The sequence below is a fragment of the Xenia sp. Carnegie-2017 genome, unplaced genomic scaffold, assembly GCF_021976095.1.
Source record: "Xenia sp. Carnegie-2017 unplaced genomic scaffold, XeniaSp_v1 HiC_scaffold_20, whole genome shotgun sequence".
NCBI classification, from domain to species: Eukaryota; Metazoa; Cnidaria; class Anthozoa; order Malacalcyonacea; family Xeniidae; genus Xenia; species Xenia sp. Carnegie-2017.
In genome coordinates this window covers 562950-580369 of record NW_025813483.1, presented here as the reverse complement: position 1 = coordinate 580369, position 17420 = coordinate 562950, and the positions used below count along the sequence as shown (strand labels likewise).

General features: G+C 33.0%; 1 protein-coding gene across 1 annotated transcript; it reads left to right on the top strand.

Annotated features, from left to right (window-relative positions):
* Positions 1-411: 411 nt before the first annotated feature.
* On the top strand, positions 412-16433 carry LOC124443229 (WD repeat-containing protein 3-like). Its single transcript, XM_046993763.1, has 33 exons — positions 412-647; positions 739-815; positions 1367-1429; positions 2213-2282; positions 2394-2443; positions 3533-3601; positions 3674-3752; positions 3900-4073; positions 4558-4659; positions 5304-5401; positions 5487-5517; positions 5844-5920; positions 6299-6338; positions 6572-6684; positions 7009-7080; positions 7418-7511; positions 7674-7775; positions 8071-8156; positions 8477-8545; positions 8637-8709; positions 9183-9239; positions 9962-10062; positions 10638-10803; positions 11103-11183; positions 11270-11320; positions 11478-11543; positions 11869-11961; positions 14050-14100; positions 14474-14517; positions 14733-14811; positions 14909-14958; positions 15144-15237; positions 15783-16433. Exons 1-33 carry the CDS (start codon positions 471-473, stop codon positions 15924-15926), a joined length of 2793 nt encoding a protein of 930 aa, XP_046849719.1. The 5' UTR covers positions 412-470; the 3' UTR covers positions 15927-16433.
* The last annotated feature ends 987 nt before the right edge of the window (positions 16434-17420 follow it).

Below are 17420 nucleotides of genomic sequence, written 5' to 3'. Positions count from 1 at the left end.
GCTTATGAATTTGATGGTCAATATGCACAAGCACGCATGCGCCATTTTACGTTTTGCTACAATACGTTACGATACGTGGCTCGTGGAGAACAGGCTTAACTGAAATGAAATGATTAAAACAGGCCAAACAACATTTTTGTACTTGTCAGATATACCAAATCCCAGTTGCATACACATATTAGCAATGGAAAAATATCTGGTTGTGTATGATGAAAGTTTGGTATTGAAGCTACACATTTAGCGTTTTTTCAATCAGCGCCCAATATTGACCAAATGAAGCTGGTCGTGATCTGGTCTGGTAAATTCCCCCACTGTGGAACACACCATTAGACGACACCCCCCTTTCTCCTCCTGATCTATATTGCCGGAAATCTTACGCCATAAATCCCCACGTGGAAATCGGGTGGAAGACAATTCGTAGTAGTTCAAGATGAATTTCCAAAATTTAGGACTCTTCGTTTTTCTTTAAAATGGTCTTAACAAAATCGTATCTGCGTTACGTCGAAGCTGGAATCTTTGGCGTAGTGGGAAGTGCTAGAGCTAATGTGTGTCTTGTTCAAAGTGGCGAGAAAAGACGTGAAATTTGCCGCGCGATTGTTCCCGCACTAGAAAATGTATATATTTGGGACGCTAGACTTGGCGAAAAAGTATTTAAAGAGAATTGTTGAAACCTTTAATCAATGTTAGATTTCCACTATTTAAAAATTGTTTTTATGATATGCTTATCTAAATGTCTAGGTGAATGTCTTACAAGGTAACAAGAGCGAAGTGACATGTCTCTGCCTCAGTCCTGACTCTGAACATCTTGCTGTTGGGTGAGTAAAACAGCTTATCTAATTAAATAATATAGCATTTCATTATGTCTTGTAAATGATGCCGGATATTTTCTTCATTGTTGCTAATCAACACTTTCAACAGTAAAAGGTATGGTTGTAAGAAACACAAGGTCAGGCAATGGAAGGGGCTCAACCCCCCTGCTTATAAAAGCCAGATCCTCGACCTCCTAACTTATAAAAGCCAGATCCTACCCTTCCCCTTGTATTCTGAAAGATCTTGATATCTAGGAAAAAAATGTCAGTCAATCTGTACAGTATGTAATGTTAACAAAAATGAAAATCATTGGTGTACATTCCCCACAAGTCCCAAACTATTTTAATTTCTACATATTTCTTAGACTAGATAAATTATATCCCTTTGACAACAGGTAATAAAATTTGCCCATATAAAATAACTTTCCTTGCTTTTGAAAACTGAACAGCTTTTGATCTTAATGTATATAATAAATTTGCATCTTCTTACAGGGAGAAGAATGTAAAGCTTAACCTGCATACATGCACCTCCACCTGCAGTTTATTTTTAATTTTAGGTATGGCGATGGTGTCATCAGAATTTGGAATATAAATAATGGTACATCCTCAGTGACATTTAGGTACATTTCCTGTCATGGAATATATTTTTCATTTTGGTCTATGCTCAACCATTTGTTTACCATCGGTACTTCTGATTTCCAATTACAAAACGATCGAAAACTCATTTCAAAAAATTTTTCAGTAAACAAACAGTTAATATAACTCAGCTCACTATTATAATATACGTGCTAGGCACATCAACCAAAAATTTTCCAACTTTAAGACCCACAATGCAAGCAACAAGGTATAAGAGGTATCCTGAAGAGGGTTACAACTTGTACAGATGTTGCTGATGGTGCATTTGCCCTATTTAGCCTTTAGTTTGCCATTGCAACTTCTGTGTTCCAATCACAAAGCAGTTCAAAACTCAATTGAGAAAATTTGCCAGTGAACAAGTTGCTACTTGAAGACATTTTTACACACTCTCAACCAAAAGGAACATGGAAAGTTTCAAATTTAAGTATACAAAATCAATGAAAGATAAATCAACCTTGAATGCCTTGTAAATTTGCACGTAAACTTCTGAAACTGTAAGAATGGTCAATACAACCAGTATCGTCCCTAAAAATATAGTATCAAGCAGTGACATAGTCAATGTCGCACTATTGCATTACTGTGGAGTGAAGTGCAGACTTGTGTTTTAGTGTAAAAATTATTAATTCTGGTGAATGGATGTGTATCAGCTCTAATGTTTTCAAAGATGCCAAAGCAACCATCTTCATTAGGCATTTTCTATTCTTGCCATATCTTGAATAAAAGATTAAAAAATTATTTCATCTTTTGTTTCATTGAATTTCTTCTAGTGGTCACAAGACAGCAGTTACAGCTCTTAACTATGATTATACTGGTGTCAAATTGGTGTCTGGATCAAAGGTATTCTTTAATTGTGATTTTTATGACACTTAAATCAATTGCTATAAATTGTGAATGGTAGTTTATAAAATGTAAACAATTCATTTGTGTTGTTTTCTGCCACTACTATAGGATACAGATGTCATTGTTTGGGATATAATTAATGACTCAGGAATGTTCAGGTATGATTATGATCATTTAATGTTATATGACAAGTTTTTTAAAATAAACATGTTTCAACATCTTATGATGCCATCTTCAGTATAATAAAGAGTATTATGTATGTGATGAATATAAATAAGAGAAATATGATACAGTGATACAATTTATACAATTATGAGTAGATTATATATAAATATTACAATGAAATATTGATTAGAATAAATGATAAGTGTATTTATATGAAGGTGGCATCATGAGATGTTGAAACATTTTTGCTGTAAAAAAACTTGTGGTGTTCATTAAATGTGCATTATCAATACTGCTTTTACGCAGCTATGATTATGTTGATATTCCAAAGTAAGGTATTTCTCTTTACATGTTTTCAATGTGCGAATTAGTTCAGAAAAAACGATGTGCAATTTTTTTGACAAAAGTATTTCTTTAGAGGTATAATCAAATCGATATTACGTTAATTATTATATAGCGCTAATTGCTAAATTAATATTCTTAAACTTGAACAAATTCATATGATTTACGACTGTGTTTTTCATTAAAACCGCTGATTTTTGCACATCGTTTGAAAAAGTGATGTGCAATTGTTTTCATTTTAGTTAAAACGATGTGCAAATTGCACATTGCACACCGTTAATTCGCACACTGTATGTTTTTTATGTTACTGACTTTTTAAAAGTGTTGGGGGTATAAGTTACTAACTGAGAGTGAAGAGTATGACTTACTAACTGAGAGTGAGAGTATGACTTACTAAATAAAAGTGGGAGTATGACTTACTAAATAAAAGTGGAAGTATGACTTACAAACTGAGAGTGGGGAGTATGACTTACTAAATAAAAGTCAGGTATGGCTTTCTAAATACTTATGAACTGAGTGTAGGGGTATGACTTACTGAGTTACAGTGGAATATTTAAACTGAGGTCTTGCCACCTGCATACATACTGTACATATGTTGTAAAGCTTAGAAGCTACGTATCCTATGACAGAAATGTCAAAGTTTGCGAGTTCTTTATTATATAGCAATGTTTGTTGAGAAAGAGATAAATGATGTGTATGTATGTATGACCACAATGTTCTAAAATTTGATATTTCTTCAGACTTAAAGGTCATAAAGGAATGGTGACTTGTTGTCGGTTTCTTCATTTTCAAAATGTTCTTATAACTAGGTAAATGTAGAAGATCTATTTTCATCTTCAATGGCTTTGCTAGTTTATATTTGATGGTTTTGTCTTTCCTAGTTCCAAAGACACTTACGTGAAATTTTGGGATCTTGATTCACAGCATTGTTTTCTTACCTTGGTTGGTCATAAAACAGAGGTGAATGGAACCTATGAATTTGTTGTTATGATAGGATGTAGGAGTTGTCTACCCTTCACTCTCCGTAAAAGAATAAGGATGAATACTTGGCTAGAAACAGGGATTTAGGAACAGTAATAAAGTCACTGTAATGTACATTTTTTTAAGGTTTGGGGCTTTGTCGTCGTCAAGAATGAAACAAGATTAATTACTGGTTGTGCTGATAGTGAATTGAGAGTTTGGAAAATTGAGTACAAAGATGATAGAACAGAAAGACGCGAAGAAACGAGAAAACGAAAGACAGCAACGCAATCTAGCGAGGATAGTGTAGGAGAAATAGAGGTACATAAGAGGTGTTTGGTGGTAATTTCTCTGCGTTGTCTTGCATGATGCACGAGGGATAATAGTGGATGCTACTTAAATTCAGAAAACCAAAGGGAAAATAAGCGTTTTTAACATGTTTAGTTACAATGCGTAGTTACAATGAGGTAGTACTAGGATTGTTGGTGGATATTTGTTGGTGTATTAGGAACGTTGATGGATATTTGTGAGGTCCATTAGGACTATGGGTGAATATTTGTGAGGTATACAGTATTAGGAATGTTGGTTGATATTTGTGCATAGGATTGTTGTCGATTTTAGTGAATATTACTATGTTAAGTTAAACTAATAAAATTTCTAATAAACTTTGTGTTTATAATTTGGCCATCTGCATTAGACCTGTCGCCACAGCATCAAGCATTTAGTCTAGTTTTTAAATTCATATATAAGCATTTAGTTCTAGTTTCAACTCGGATTTCAACTTTTTTATTTCGAATTTCAATAGGAATTGCTTTCGTGTACATTGATTGGCTCTGTCATGAGAAGCTCAACTGATCGCGTAGTGTCGCTGTATTGCGATCTTTCACGAACTTATATTGGTTGTCATGTACGTACGTTATGTAAGAATTTTTTTTGGGGGATTTTGGATTGTAAAGAATTGCTATGGAGATGATGAACATTATGTGGCTACTGCTCAGCTTTATGTTTCAACCTTGTATCAAATATACATGGCTTTTCTTAATGGATTAATCAGACACTAATGATAAACATTAACTTTTCGTTCTTTATAATTCTATAGCTTATTGTATTTTATTGTACTATTTAAAATCCTAGACAATAGCAACGCACAGCTTTCTAAGAAGTGGGTTTGGTATTCAATTATGGAGAACAAAATCTTTAATTTACATGTCAATTTTGCTGCGGTCACCGAGAGTCGTGTTGACATCGTGAGGGAATGTTCATTATAAAAGCAACTGTCTGAGTAATTTTCGTGCAATTTTTACAAACCCAGCAGAAATTCTTGCAGTAACAAATATTGCTCAGTTTTCAATGGAAAAACTCCATTCTAATGTCCACCATAGGTTGTCATTATTCATTTCATGATAACGAAGTTGAGAATGTAGTATTTTACGTATGTCAAAAACATTCACGGTTATGAATGAATTTTACAAAATATAATGAATATTTCTTATTTCACGAGAGGACTAAAGAAAAGATGTGGTTATGTGAAGAAAAATTTTATTTGTTTAGGGTGCTAATTCTACGTTAGAAATGTTTCGTCTTGCATCAGAAGACGAAATAAAAAAACGCTTGGCAAAAAAACGAAAAAAGATTTTAAAGAAGCAAAGGTTGTTGACTTTAAAATTTTAAAACTGTACTCAAGCTTTTTTTATTTTCATACATGTGATATTTTTTACCATTTTTTATTCCTAGATCACAAGGATTGGAAGCCGACGAGCTGACGGTTAGATAATTTTTGTATATGAAATTTGTGTGCAAAGAATTTTGACAAATCAAAATATACGTAGTTTACGCTAAGACATCACAATCTTGCCTCGTTTCTGTAACATTGTGATATTTCTCTTTATTTGTGAGTAGTTCTTATATATTATGTCAAAATCCTGGAGCATATTTGGTTTTGTTTCTTGAAATGAAATAGATTTTGAAAACGTAGAAACAGAAATACATAAGAAGAATCAGATGTGCGTTGTTCCAACATTTTAATTGTGTATTTGCGCACTATTTGTCTTATTTTTGAAACATGTTTTAACATTACTTTTATTTTATCAGGTTTCTGAAAACGTCTTAGCCACCGTCGAAGACGAGATTATAAAATTACCCGATGTTAAAGCGACCTCAAAGATAAGGTAAAATGATGTATGGAGTACAAACATTGTAATTCGTTTGTGGAAGTCAAGCGTTTTGTGTGAGAGAGAGAATTTTTCTAGACGTGATTTTCTCAACGGATGTTTTTTTTTAAATATAACAGAGAAAAAGTTTATCGTTATTTGAAATTAATCAATGTTGTTTTCTAACACTTTCATAAATGCAATATTTTTAAGCCGCTTTACAATGTCAGTTTTAAAAATTGCTTGTTCAAAATGGCGGAATAAAAAAATTATTTTTAAACGATTTTTACGATTGAATATTCGTTTCTAGTCCTCCTCGTACATACGTACGTCGTTCATTCACTTGTTTTGCTTTCCGCCATTTTAAAATACAAACAATGTTTTTTTTCTTATTAGGTCATTTGACTTTGCATTGAATTCAAATAATGATCTAAAGGTATCTCATTATGTTTGACCGCGATTTTATTTTATATTTGAGAACTATGGATGTGTTAAATTGATGTTTCTGTATAATTCCAACTGTTGTCAAATAGTCATTTTGAACGATGAGAAATAGTCTTTCGTCATTTTTTATCATCTTGTTTGTACATGTAAAGAATGCGTAGTATACTGGATACTATGGAATTAGTTTCATCCACTTGAAATAAAAAGTTTTTTAAATTTCTACAGATTTCATTATTACTACACAACAACAGCGTAGAGTTTCATGTCTTCGGTGAAGAAAAGAAAGATTCAACTAATATACTTTCCATAAAGACACCTGGTCATCGTAGTGATGTAAGGTATGTGGCTACGTAGATCTCAATAATCTGGAATGTGATGACAATAAGTTAAAGTCTTAAATATCATGTGCCTTTTGAAGCGTCATACTGTAACAGCTCACTTCATCTGATTGACCCCTAAGAGCAAATGTATTTTAATTTTACATAGCGGTTCAATGGTTAGAAATAATTGCATGTGAGAAAATGATTAATTTTGTTGTGTTGTTGTTATTTTCGCTTCATCCGCATTTTGTAGTATTTTTCACTTATTTATGATGGCGCATATTTTATTTTGTGAACTTCACCCTTGATTTAGTTGATTTTTAGCTAGCTTTGTTACTTTAGGACTTTGTCATTCAATTCTGACGATTCCTGCATCCTCTCTGGCGCAGCTGAAAGTGTTAAATTGTGGAACAGGTACAATAAACAGATTTTTGAAGTTGTGTTTGTGTATTTGCTTGTAATTTCTTTAACTAAAACGTACAATGATGCATATTTTTTAATTTTTATCAAGTTGTACCAACAGGATAGTCATTCTTTTTGTTAGGGGAATAAGGTTCGAGTAATTTCAAATGGAGATGTCTGAAAAAATCAAAGTTTACTAAAAAAACCATTATGCAAGGATTAAAATAGCATCCTGAAGGATGTAAAATTACAGTAACAGACTTACATACTCTACGCTATCATTGTTTGTGGGTCGAAACAGTGACTGTGTCTATGTCAACCTGTGATGATATTTCTAACAAATTTATAGATCGACTCAGAAATGCATCAGAACAATGTCTTCTGGTTATTGTCTAAGTTCGTTTTTTGTACCTGGTGACAGACACATTGTTGTTGGTACTAAGGTATTCAGCATTAGTGAATGTGATTTTATAAAGTAGTAAGACAATGTAAGGTCATGTGACAGACACGTTGTTGTTGGTACTAAGGTATACAACAATAGTGAAGATGACTTTATAAAGTATTGAGACAATGTAAGATGTTGACCCTCTAAATTTCCTTTACAGGCAGGCAAACTCCAAATATTTGACGTTTCGTCTGGTTCATTGCTTGAAACTGTGGACGCACACGATGGTGCTATTTGGTCGTTGTGTTTAGCTCCCGATAATGTAAGGGACTTTACTTTATTTAAAAAACATATTTTAGGTCCAGTCGTTGGAAAGTAACATTTTTGACAAAATTTGTTGACTGCCACGCCCTTCTTAATATGCTTCCTTTCGATTATTTCTCTAACAAAAATAGCAGCGATCTTTTTGTTGGCAAACTTAAGTTATTCTGCTGCTTGTCATTTTGTAACTCCTTGACGAGACAAGTGACGTATGCTTCACCTCCCCCCCCCCGGTGGCGGAGGGGGCTCCAGACTACGTACGTTCATCTAGAAATGATGATTTTATCAATTTCTAGACGCTATTCGCCTCAGGAAGTGGTGACAAGGATGTAAAATTTTGGGAATTTGATTTGATTACGGATGAGAACTATTCAACGACCAGGTATTAAATAATTTGCATGTAAAGCAACGTTTGCACTCAACGTGATTTTTCTCATTGTAAGACGAAAAATGTCCATTGTCTGTCGGAGAAAAAACAACTTCATGTACTAATTGTGTTGAAGCTTGTGTTCTAAAGTTTTTCTCTTGTTTTTCTTGTGCATTTCATGATGTTTGTAAAGAAAAGTGGTTAAATGTGACCATCCACTTTTTGTTTGTTCAATCTCAGCTTAACATTTTCTAATTGTATGATTCAATATTGTTTAATTTGTTTATGTATTTCGTTGTACAATTGGGTGATTCATTTTGTATTATTTTGTTTAGTCAAAGATTAAGTATTTGTCATGCGCGAACATTAAAAATGAATGATGACGTAATGTGTGTAAAGTTCAGGTTAGTTGTTGATGTATTGGCCTTTGGGGTGGGGGGAAGGGTATGTGTATTTATGATCTTTTATTCAATCACGTGCAAACATTCGTTGCAGTCCAAATCAAAAGTTTATTGCCGTGGCTTTGCTTGATTTTACAATGAAAATTTTCTTCACTGATACATTGAAGGTAAGTTGTTAAATATTTTTGTACGTAGTTGATGATATTGGATAGCAGTTGATGATATTGGATAGCAGTTGATAGTATTTGATAGCAGTTGATGATCCTGGGTAGCATATTGGATAGCAGTTGTTAGAATATTTTCATTTGTTACTGTAGATCACTTTAAAAATGACTCCTTGTACGAAATTCACCCATTTGTTTTTCTATGAATCACGACAAAATGCACTTTGAGTTAGAACTGTTTCCTTTACCTATAAAAAAATTCACTAAAAAAATCCACTCTTGTAAAAAGAAGGCGATATTTTTGACTTTAATATAGTTACGTAACATTGGATTAATGTATGCTTTCCATCAACGTTTTAATTTGATTTAAAGAAGTCTCAAAAATTTAACTGAATAAGCATTTTCCTGTCCATTTATCCTAATTACTTTTGTATTCATTCTTTAAATGTGGTTACTTTTCCCGCGTCGTTATTTAGTTCTTCCTATCCCTCTACGGTCATAAATTACCTGTTGTTACCATGGATATATCAACGGTACGTTTTATTCATATGACGTGTGTTTCAAAGTATCAACGTTTGACTGTCGTATTTGATAGCAGTGGATTGTGTTTGTGAGAAGAATCCTTAGCCTACGTCATACATTTCGTATACGTCACATCCGTTTTAGCTGTCGCAGCTAAAATTATGCTGTTTTTGTCAAGCTCACAAGAACGGCTTCCAACTCTGTTTTGATATCATGTTTTATAATATGTTTTTTATTTTTGGTTGAAAGAACTTTACCACAAAATAGAAGAAAAATACGTATGCACAAAAGATACATTACCAAGCTGTAAATAAGTCATTTGGCAATAGCTTTTCGAGTTAGATATTTTCTAAATAAAATTATAAAGTGAATCAATTTTAAATAATGCATTAATAATTTATGCGACAGTTCAAAAGAATGTAAATTTTGCTGGGTAAGCTTTTCTTCAATGTTGCTTTAAACCCAAACGAGGAAGTTTAGGTTTGTGACGTAAACTAAAGAATTTTAAAATGAGCGATGATTATGAGAATGTAATGAAAATTATTAATGTCAACTACGTATGACCGTGTAAATTTTTACCAATCCTCTGTTGTGAAAGTGTAGAGCGTGTAGCGGTCCATCTCTTGACCACTTTGCGTGAGTGAACGCTTTTCAATGGCGTCGTTATTTATTTTTCAAACTTTTCTCTGTGTTTGGATTCGTATTTTTGTCATCCTTGATTCATTTTTTACAGGATAACGTTCTCCTCGTTTCTGGTGGCGTTGACAAGAACATTAAGATTTGGGGTTTGGATTTTGGTGATTGTCGCAAATCAATATTCGCCCATGATGACAGGTACGCACAATGTAATTTTAAATGACAGATACGCAATTTTTTGATAGTAATATATGATAGCCTAAAACAGTCGATAATATCCTACTATACACTCGTCGACTATGTACATCTTCATTATACTCTATTAAACCCTCTTACCCTGGTTACATCATTGTTTCGTCATCACCATACCTCGTACGTCTATAACATACTAGTAAACCACGTCCTCAATTGTTTTATACGCAGATTTCCTGCATATTTTTTACCCGCATGTTATCAAAATTACACTCCACAATACCTATATGTACTTTCATTTCATACCTTATATTCTCATGGTATCAACATTACACCTAGTAATACCTACATGTACTTTCGTTGTGTACCTTATATTCGCATATTATCAACATTACACCTAGTAATACCTACATGTACTTTCGTTGTGTACCTTATATTCTCATGTTATCAACCTTACACCTAGTAATACCTACATGTACTTTCATTGTGTACCTTATATTCTCATGTTAACAACATTACACCTAGTAATACCTACATGTATATTCGCTCTTTATATTATAACAGCTTTATTCTTCTTTTAGTGTCATGGCCGTGCAGTTCGTGCCAAAAACTCATTATTTCTTCAGTGCAAGTAAAGATAAAACGATAAAATATTGGGACGCTGACAGATTTCTTCATGTTACGACCTTAGAAGGTCATCATTCAGAAATATGGATTCTTGCAATCAGCCATGACGGCGAGTTTGTTGTAAGTGTCAAGTATGGAAGGTTTTAGATAATGTCGAGTTTGTTGTAAGTGTCAAGTATGGAAAGTTTTAGATGATGTCGAGTTTGTTGTAAGTGTCAAGTATGGAAGGTTTTAGATAATGTGGAGTTTGTTGTAAGTGTCAAGTATGGAAGGTTTTAGATAATGTTAAACATAAGTTTGCTTGATATGAATGATAGAATGAACGAAGAACGTTATTATCAACAAGAGTACCATTTACTCAAACTTCAACACTTATTCTTAACACCCCAGTTCCACATGCATTTTATTTTATCTTATAGATTAGTGGGTCACATGATAAATCGTTAAGACTCTGGGAACGAACGGACGAACCGTTGTTTGTCGAGGAGGAGAGAGAAATGGTACTAAACATTGATCTTTTGCTGGAGCTGCAAAAATATGCATATAGTACCTGTACTTTCAATGTTTATTTTAATTTTCTATTTAGGAGAGGGAAGCAGCTTACGAAGAAAGCGCCGTAACAGGAGTTGAAACAATTGTAAGATTCTTTTTACTATGTAACATGAGATACGTATGCTCCATCTTCAGCCATACTACTCTGTATTTTTTATATACTTTCACTATGGAAGTATCTTGTGGAAGTTGCATTTATTGCACTAAATAAATTCATTTATTTAAACCATGATGTTGTTTAGATTCCAGGTGAACAAGACACAGAAGCTGTTAAAGCTGGCAAGAAAACTATCGAGACGATCAAAGGAGTTAGTTTTGTTGTTGTATTAGCATTGCAAGTTAATTTTATTGGTTTTGTGCCCAGTCCCCCCTGTAGTACCTGAAAGATACCTCAAAATTATACAGATATATTGAAAACTGTAGTACACCAAAGACATGTGAAGACTGTGCATATCTGAGACCAAGTGTTTAAGCTTACATTGAGACGGGGTACTTGGAGGATATTATAGTAGAATATAGATATTTGGAAGATTATACAGTATGATTGGGATACTTGGAGGATATTACAGTATAATATACAATATACGCCTGGAGATTACTATGTTGATGTTTGTTCTCTTATCTTTTCATTAGGCTGAAAAAATCATGGAGGCTATTGAATTGTATAAGGAAGAAAGACAGAAAGAACTTGAACATAAAGCGAGTCATGTGACAAAAGACAAAACGGTAGGTTTTTATTTCTTGCTCTGCACATCTACAAAATGTTTATGTTATACGTATAGACAATCTTCAATCTTAAATGAAAGGTTTGTTATTTCTTGCTCTGCACATCAACAAAATGTTTATGTTGTACGTATAGACAATCTTAAATCTTAAATGAAAGGTTTGTTATTTCTTGCTCTGCACATCAACAAAATGTTTATGTTATACGTATGGAGAATCTTAAATCTTAAATGAAAGGTTTGTTATTTCTTGCTCTGCAAATCTACAAAATGTTTATGTTATACGTATAGACAATATTAAATCTTAAATGAAAGGTTTGTTATTTCTTGCTCTGCACATCTACAAAATGTTTATGTTATACGAATAGACAATCTTAAATGAAAGGTTTGTTATTTCTTGCTCTGCACATCTACAAAATGTTTATGTTGTACGCACAGACAATCTTAAATCTTAAATGAAAGGTTCGTTATTTCTTGCTCTGCACATCTACAAAATGTTTTTGTTGTACGTATAGACAATATTAAATATTAAATGAAAGGTTTGTTATTTCTTGCTCTGCACATCTACAAAATGTTTATGTTATACGTATAGACAATCTTAAATGAAAGGTTTGTTATTTCTTGCCCTGAACATTTACAAAATGTTTATGTTATACGTATAGACAATCTTAAATCTTAAATGAAAGGTTTGTTGTTTCTTGCTCTGCACATCTACAAAATGTTTATGTTATACGTATAGACAATATTAAATCTTAAATGAAAGGTTTGTTATTTCTTGCTCTGCACATCTACAAAATGTTTATGTTATACGTATAGACAATCTTAAATGAAAGGTTTGTTATTTCTTGCCCTGAACGTCTACAAAATGTTTATGTTGTACGTATGGACAATCTTAAATCTTAAATGAAAGGTTTGTTGTTTCTTGCTCTGCACATCTACAAAATGTTTATGTTATACGTATAGACAATCTTAAATCTTAAATGAAAGGTTTGTTATTTCTTGCTCTGCACATCTACAAAATGTTTATGTTATACGTATAGACAATATTAAATCTTAAATGAAAGGTTTGTTATTTCTTGCTCTGCACATCTACAAAATGTTTATGTTATACGTATAGACAATCTTAAATGAAAGGTTTGTTATTTCTTGCCCTGAACATCTACAAAATGTTTATGTTGTACGTATGGACAATCTTAAATCTTAAATGAAAGGTTTGTTGTTTCTTGCTCTGCACATCTACAAAATGTTTATGTTATACGTATAGACAATCTTAAATCTTAAATGAAAGGTTTGTTATTTCTTGCTCTGCGCATCTACAAAATGTTTATGTTATACGTATAGACAATCTTAAATCTTAAATGAGCAATCTTAAATAACGATGACCGGCAACATTACAAAACTTTCCTAGACTAAACACTTTAATTGGGACAACGCCCTACACTGTTATTAAACCCTACCTGTGAAACCACCACCAACATTTTCTTATTCTCTAATTTGGACCACGCCCTGCATCGTTATTTAACCCTACCCATGAAACCACCAATAATATTTTCTTACTCTCTAATTGGGGCAATGCCCTATACTGTTATTAAACCCTACCTGAGAAACCACCGCCAATATTTTCTTACTCTCTAATTTGGACCACGCCCTGCATCGTTATTTAACCCTACCCGTGAAACCACCAATAACATTTTCTTACTCTCTAATTGGGGCAATGCCCTACACTGTTACTAAACCCTACCTGTGAAACCACAGCCAATATTTTCATACTGTTTAATTGGGACCACGCCCTGCATCGTCATTTAACCCTATACATGAAACCACCAATAATATTTTCTTACTCTCTAATTGGGACAACGCCCTACACTGTTATTAAACTCTACCAATAAAACCAACATCATTTTCATACTGTCTAATTGGGACCACGCTCTGCACTGACCTACCCATGAAACTACCACCAATAATTCCACACTCTCTAATTGGAACCACGCCCTTCACCCTTCACTATTGTCTGATTTATTCAGAAAATCCCAATTTCGTTTATTACACAAGTTCTTTTTGTTCACACATACATTTTCTTTCCTTTGAACAGCTTCCAAAGCGCGTCATTCATCCGATTCTTCCTGCCTTTGGTAATGTCAGTGTAAGTTTACTATATCTTCAATGTTTGCATTTAAGAACAACATGAAGGCCACGTGGTACAAGGTGAAAGCCACGTGCATGTTGAACATGATTAATGTAAATATTAATGTAATGGTAAGATTACAAGACTTACCTACGTACGTACGTAGATAAGGAAAAAATAGATGAGATGGCTTTACATTTATAACAACTCTAGAAAAAATGAAAGTTAAATGTAAAATACACAGGATTTGTAATAATGAAATAAAATATCTTGAGGACGAAGATGGAGGCCATAAATATTGTTGTTCTACGATTGAATGCCTGTCTCTGTCAACCTCCTTTTCCCGGCCCATATACATACGACGTTTGTAAAATATTTTTTCTTCTCACAGCCTGTACAGTATGTACTTCTAGTGGTGAAAAAAGTAAAGTCAAGGTAAGGTTGAAGTATTATAAATAGCAGCAAATTATCCCGTGAAGAATCGTTGTTTGTACTAAAAGTTAATTCAGAGTATTTTAAAGGTAAAGTATGGCAAAGTGTCTCGTTGGTGTTACTAAAGGAATTAAATTTTAAATGTTATTAGAATACAGTAGAGAGGTATCTTATGAAGCAAGTGTTTTCTACAAATCATCTAAATTATTTAATTTCAGCGAACTTGAAGAATCATTGCTTGTGTTACCGTTTGACTATGTTATTGATGTACTGAAACTTCTTCTTGAGTGGATTAAGGTAAAGTGAAATGTATTTTGACTCCTGTGTCATTAGTTCACATGGTATAGGTTTCGTTTTCAAATTTTGCTAATCCCAGATGTACGTGATTGTTTAGAAAGGTTTGGAAACAGAGTTAAGTTGTCGATGTCTGTTCTTTCTGCTGCGGTAAGATTAAGACGTAATTTTGTTTTTGGTTTCGGTCGATATTTTTTTCAATACGTCTGTCTTTAAATCATTCCCTAAGAATTTCATCACGTTCCATCAGTATTTCTTAATATTTGATACAATTGGTGAAATACCTATGTACAGTGCTGGATATTTTTCATTTTTTTCATATTTTGTTACGATAGAATACATCACAACAAGATCATATCCACTCCTGAACTACTGCCAGTAATAGACTCTATCAGATCACATTGTCGTAGCCGAGTTCGCGAAATGAAGGTAGGAAGTTGTACGTTCAATAAACCGCAAGTATCGCCAAATTTCTCTTGTAATTTTAAAATGCGCTACACGACCGTTTATTTATTCGTGGTAAATATTGTCGACACTTTAATGACTGTAAACTAAACATGAAAAAGTCGTCAATTCTGAATTGTTAAGAGCAATTAAGGCTTTCTTTCACAACACAGTGCCAATTTTAATACGGAATTTGGCTTTGTATTAAAAAGGTTCATAGAATATACTTTTATGTATTAACAACAGAAAAAAGTATGTATTTAGAAACAAAAATAATGAAGAGTAAGAAGATTTCATTTTTCTCTAGTTCATTAAATTTTGCTAAATTAATCGACTTGAGTTTTTGAATTTTGTTCTTCAAACTTTCACAGATGACTTTTTAAATCATACGAACTGAAGAAATGACTTTTCAAATCATTTGAAGTAAACAAATGATTTTACAAATTATATGAACTGAACAAATTTTCTTGAATATTTACATCGACTTCGATAAAACTATTGCACACATGTAATGATTGCTTTATCTTTAGGATACTGTTGGATTCAATTTGGCGGGACTACAGTTTATTCAAAGACAGCTTGAGAATCGTGACGTCACATTCTTTGGAGAAACTCGCGAGAGACTGGGACAAATACGAAAAAAGAAGAAGACGATTGTGAGGAAATTTCGATGAAGGTTATTTTGTTTTTGATACTCCGACAACTAAAACGATTGTCTTCCAAAATACACAATGGCTGCGGTTGATTTCTGTCTATAGCCATCCTCGAAGATCTCTAACTCAAACTGTAACCCTAGAGGACACGTAAAACCCCTTGTGCCCTTTAAATTACAATTTTCGTGATCAGCAGACGTTTAAATTTTGCAAGATTCAGCAGTTATTGATACTGGATCAGGCTTAAAAGCTATAGAAAGGAATTTCGTTCTTGGTATTTTTATAACTAAATATTGGGCTAGCCATACATGGACAATCAAATGAGTCTTTTACTTCTATGACATTGAAACACATTTTTCGCGCCTCTAATTTTAGCTCCCAGCTACATAAATAATCTTACTGCAAACTGATTTCAGAAAAGTTAAATATAAATGAAAGTGAGATCATCAAATTCAACATCATAACTATCGGTGAATACCTCCATCAAATGAAAATATAGAATTAAAATAAATTATTACATTACGTAAATTGCATATTTCTCAGTTATTAAAAAGAAGAGTGTCACAAAAATTAAGGGAGTAATTCCAACTATAAACAGGAAGGAATAATGAATCGATTAACAATTACCAACCAATTCACCCATCTACAATACTTATAAACAAAAAATATATTTTATGAGTTACCAAAATGAATACAGAAAAAACTTTATCCTCATATGGCAAAGTAGTCTTCTGGTTATTTCAGCATTCAACAAAAGGGATGAAAAATTGTCATGGTTCCTCTAAGATATGGATTTACTCTCATGAAAATGACCCAACAAACACTCCCCTCATTTTAAGGAGATTTACAACTTCAGACTAGATAGATTGCAAACGTACTAATCTCGTATACACTGTAAAAGTTCCATACAAGTTTCTTAGCTAACAGAAAAATCTGTTCCAGTAAATAAATGACTATTGAAAACTTGAAGATACAAATGTTTGTATTGAATATTGTTAAGAATATATTTAAACTTTTTTATATACAACTGTTGTTGTTTGGACTTTTGTGTAAATTTTTTCCTTAATTCACGGAACCACAAATCCATTTCTTCTTTCTTCTATCTCGTTGTAAATTTTCTCAAACACGGAAGCTTTTTTAGCAACTAGTAGCTCAGTGTCAATTTCTATAGATGGTTTATTACCAAATGAACATTGTCGTACATTATTCCAGTATTAACATATCGGGACTTTTGCTTAAAATTGTATTGCTCGTTCATAACAATCTTTTGCTTTTTCGTACTCTCCCATATTGTAAACAAAACCCAGATAGTTGTACGTTGTCGCGCTATTAACATGGTCAGGTCCAAATGCTTTAGTGTAGATTTCCATCGCTTGTATGCAAAAAATTTTTGCTTTTTTGTGTTCTCCTATCTTATTGTAAACCAAACCCAGATTGTTGTACGTTGTCGCAATATTAACATGGTCAGGTCCAAATGCTTTCGTTTGAATTTCCATCGCTCGTTCATAACAATCT

What these genes read in the sequence shown, in the direction of transcription:
- LOC124443229 (XM_046993763.1), top strand. Translation starts at nt 471, where the DNA reads ATGGTCTTAACAAAATCGTATCTGCGTTACGTCGAAGCTGGAATCTTT. An exon ending in CAAAATGTTCTTATAACTAG is followed by an intron (nt 3,602 to 3,673) that starts GTAAATGTAGAA and finishes TGTCTTTCCTAG; the next exon opens with TTCCAAAGACACTTACGTGA. An exon ending in TGTGTTTAGCTCCCGATAAT is followed by an intron (nt 7,776 to 8,070) that starts GTAAGGGACTTT and finishes ATCAATTTCTAG; the next exon opens with ACGCTATTCGCCTCAGGAAG.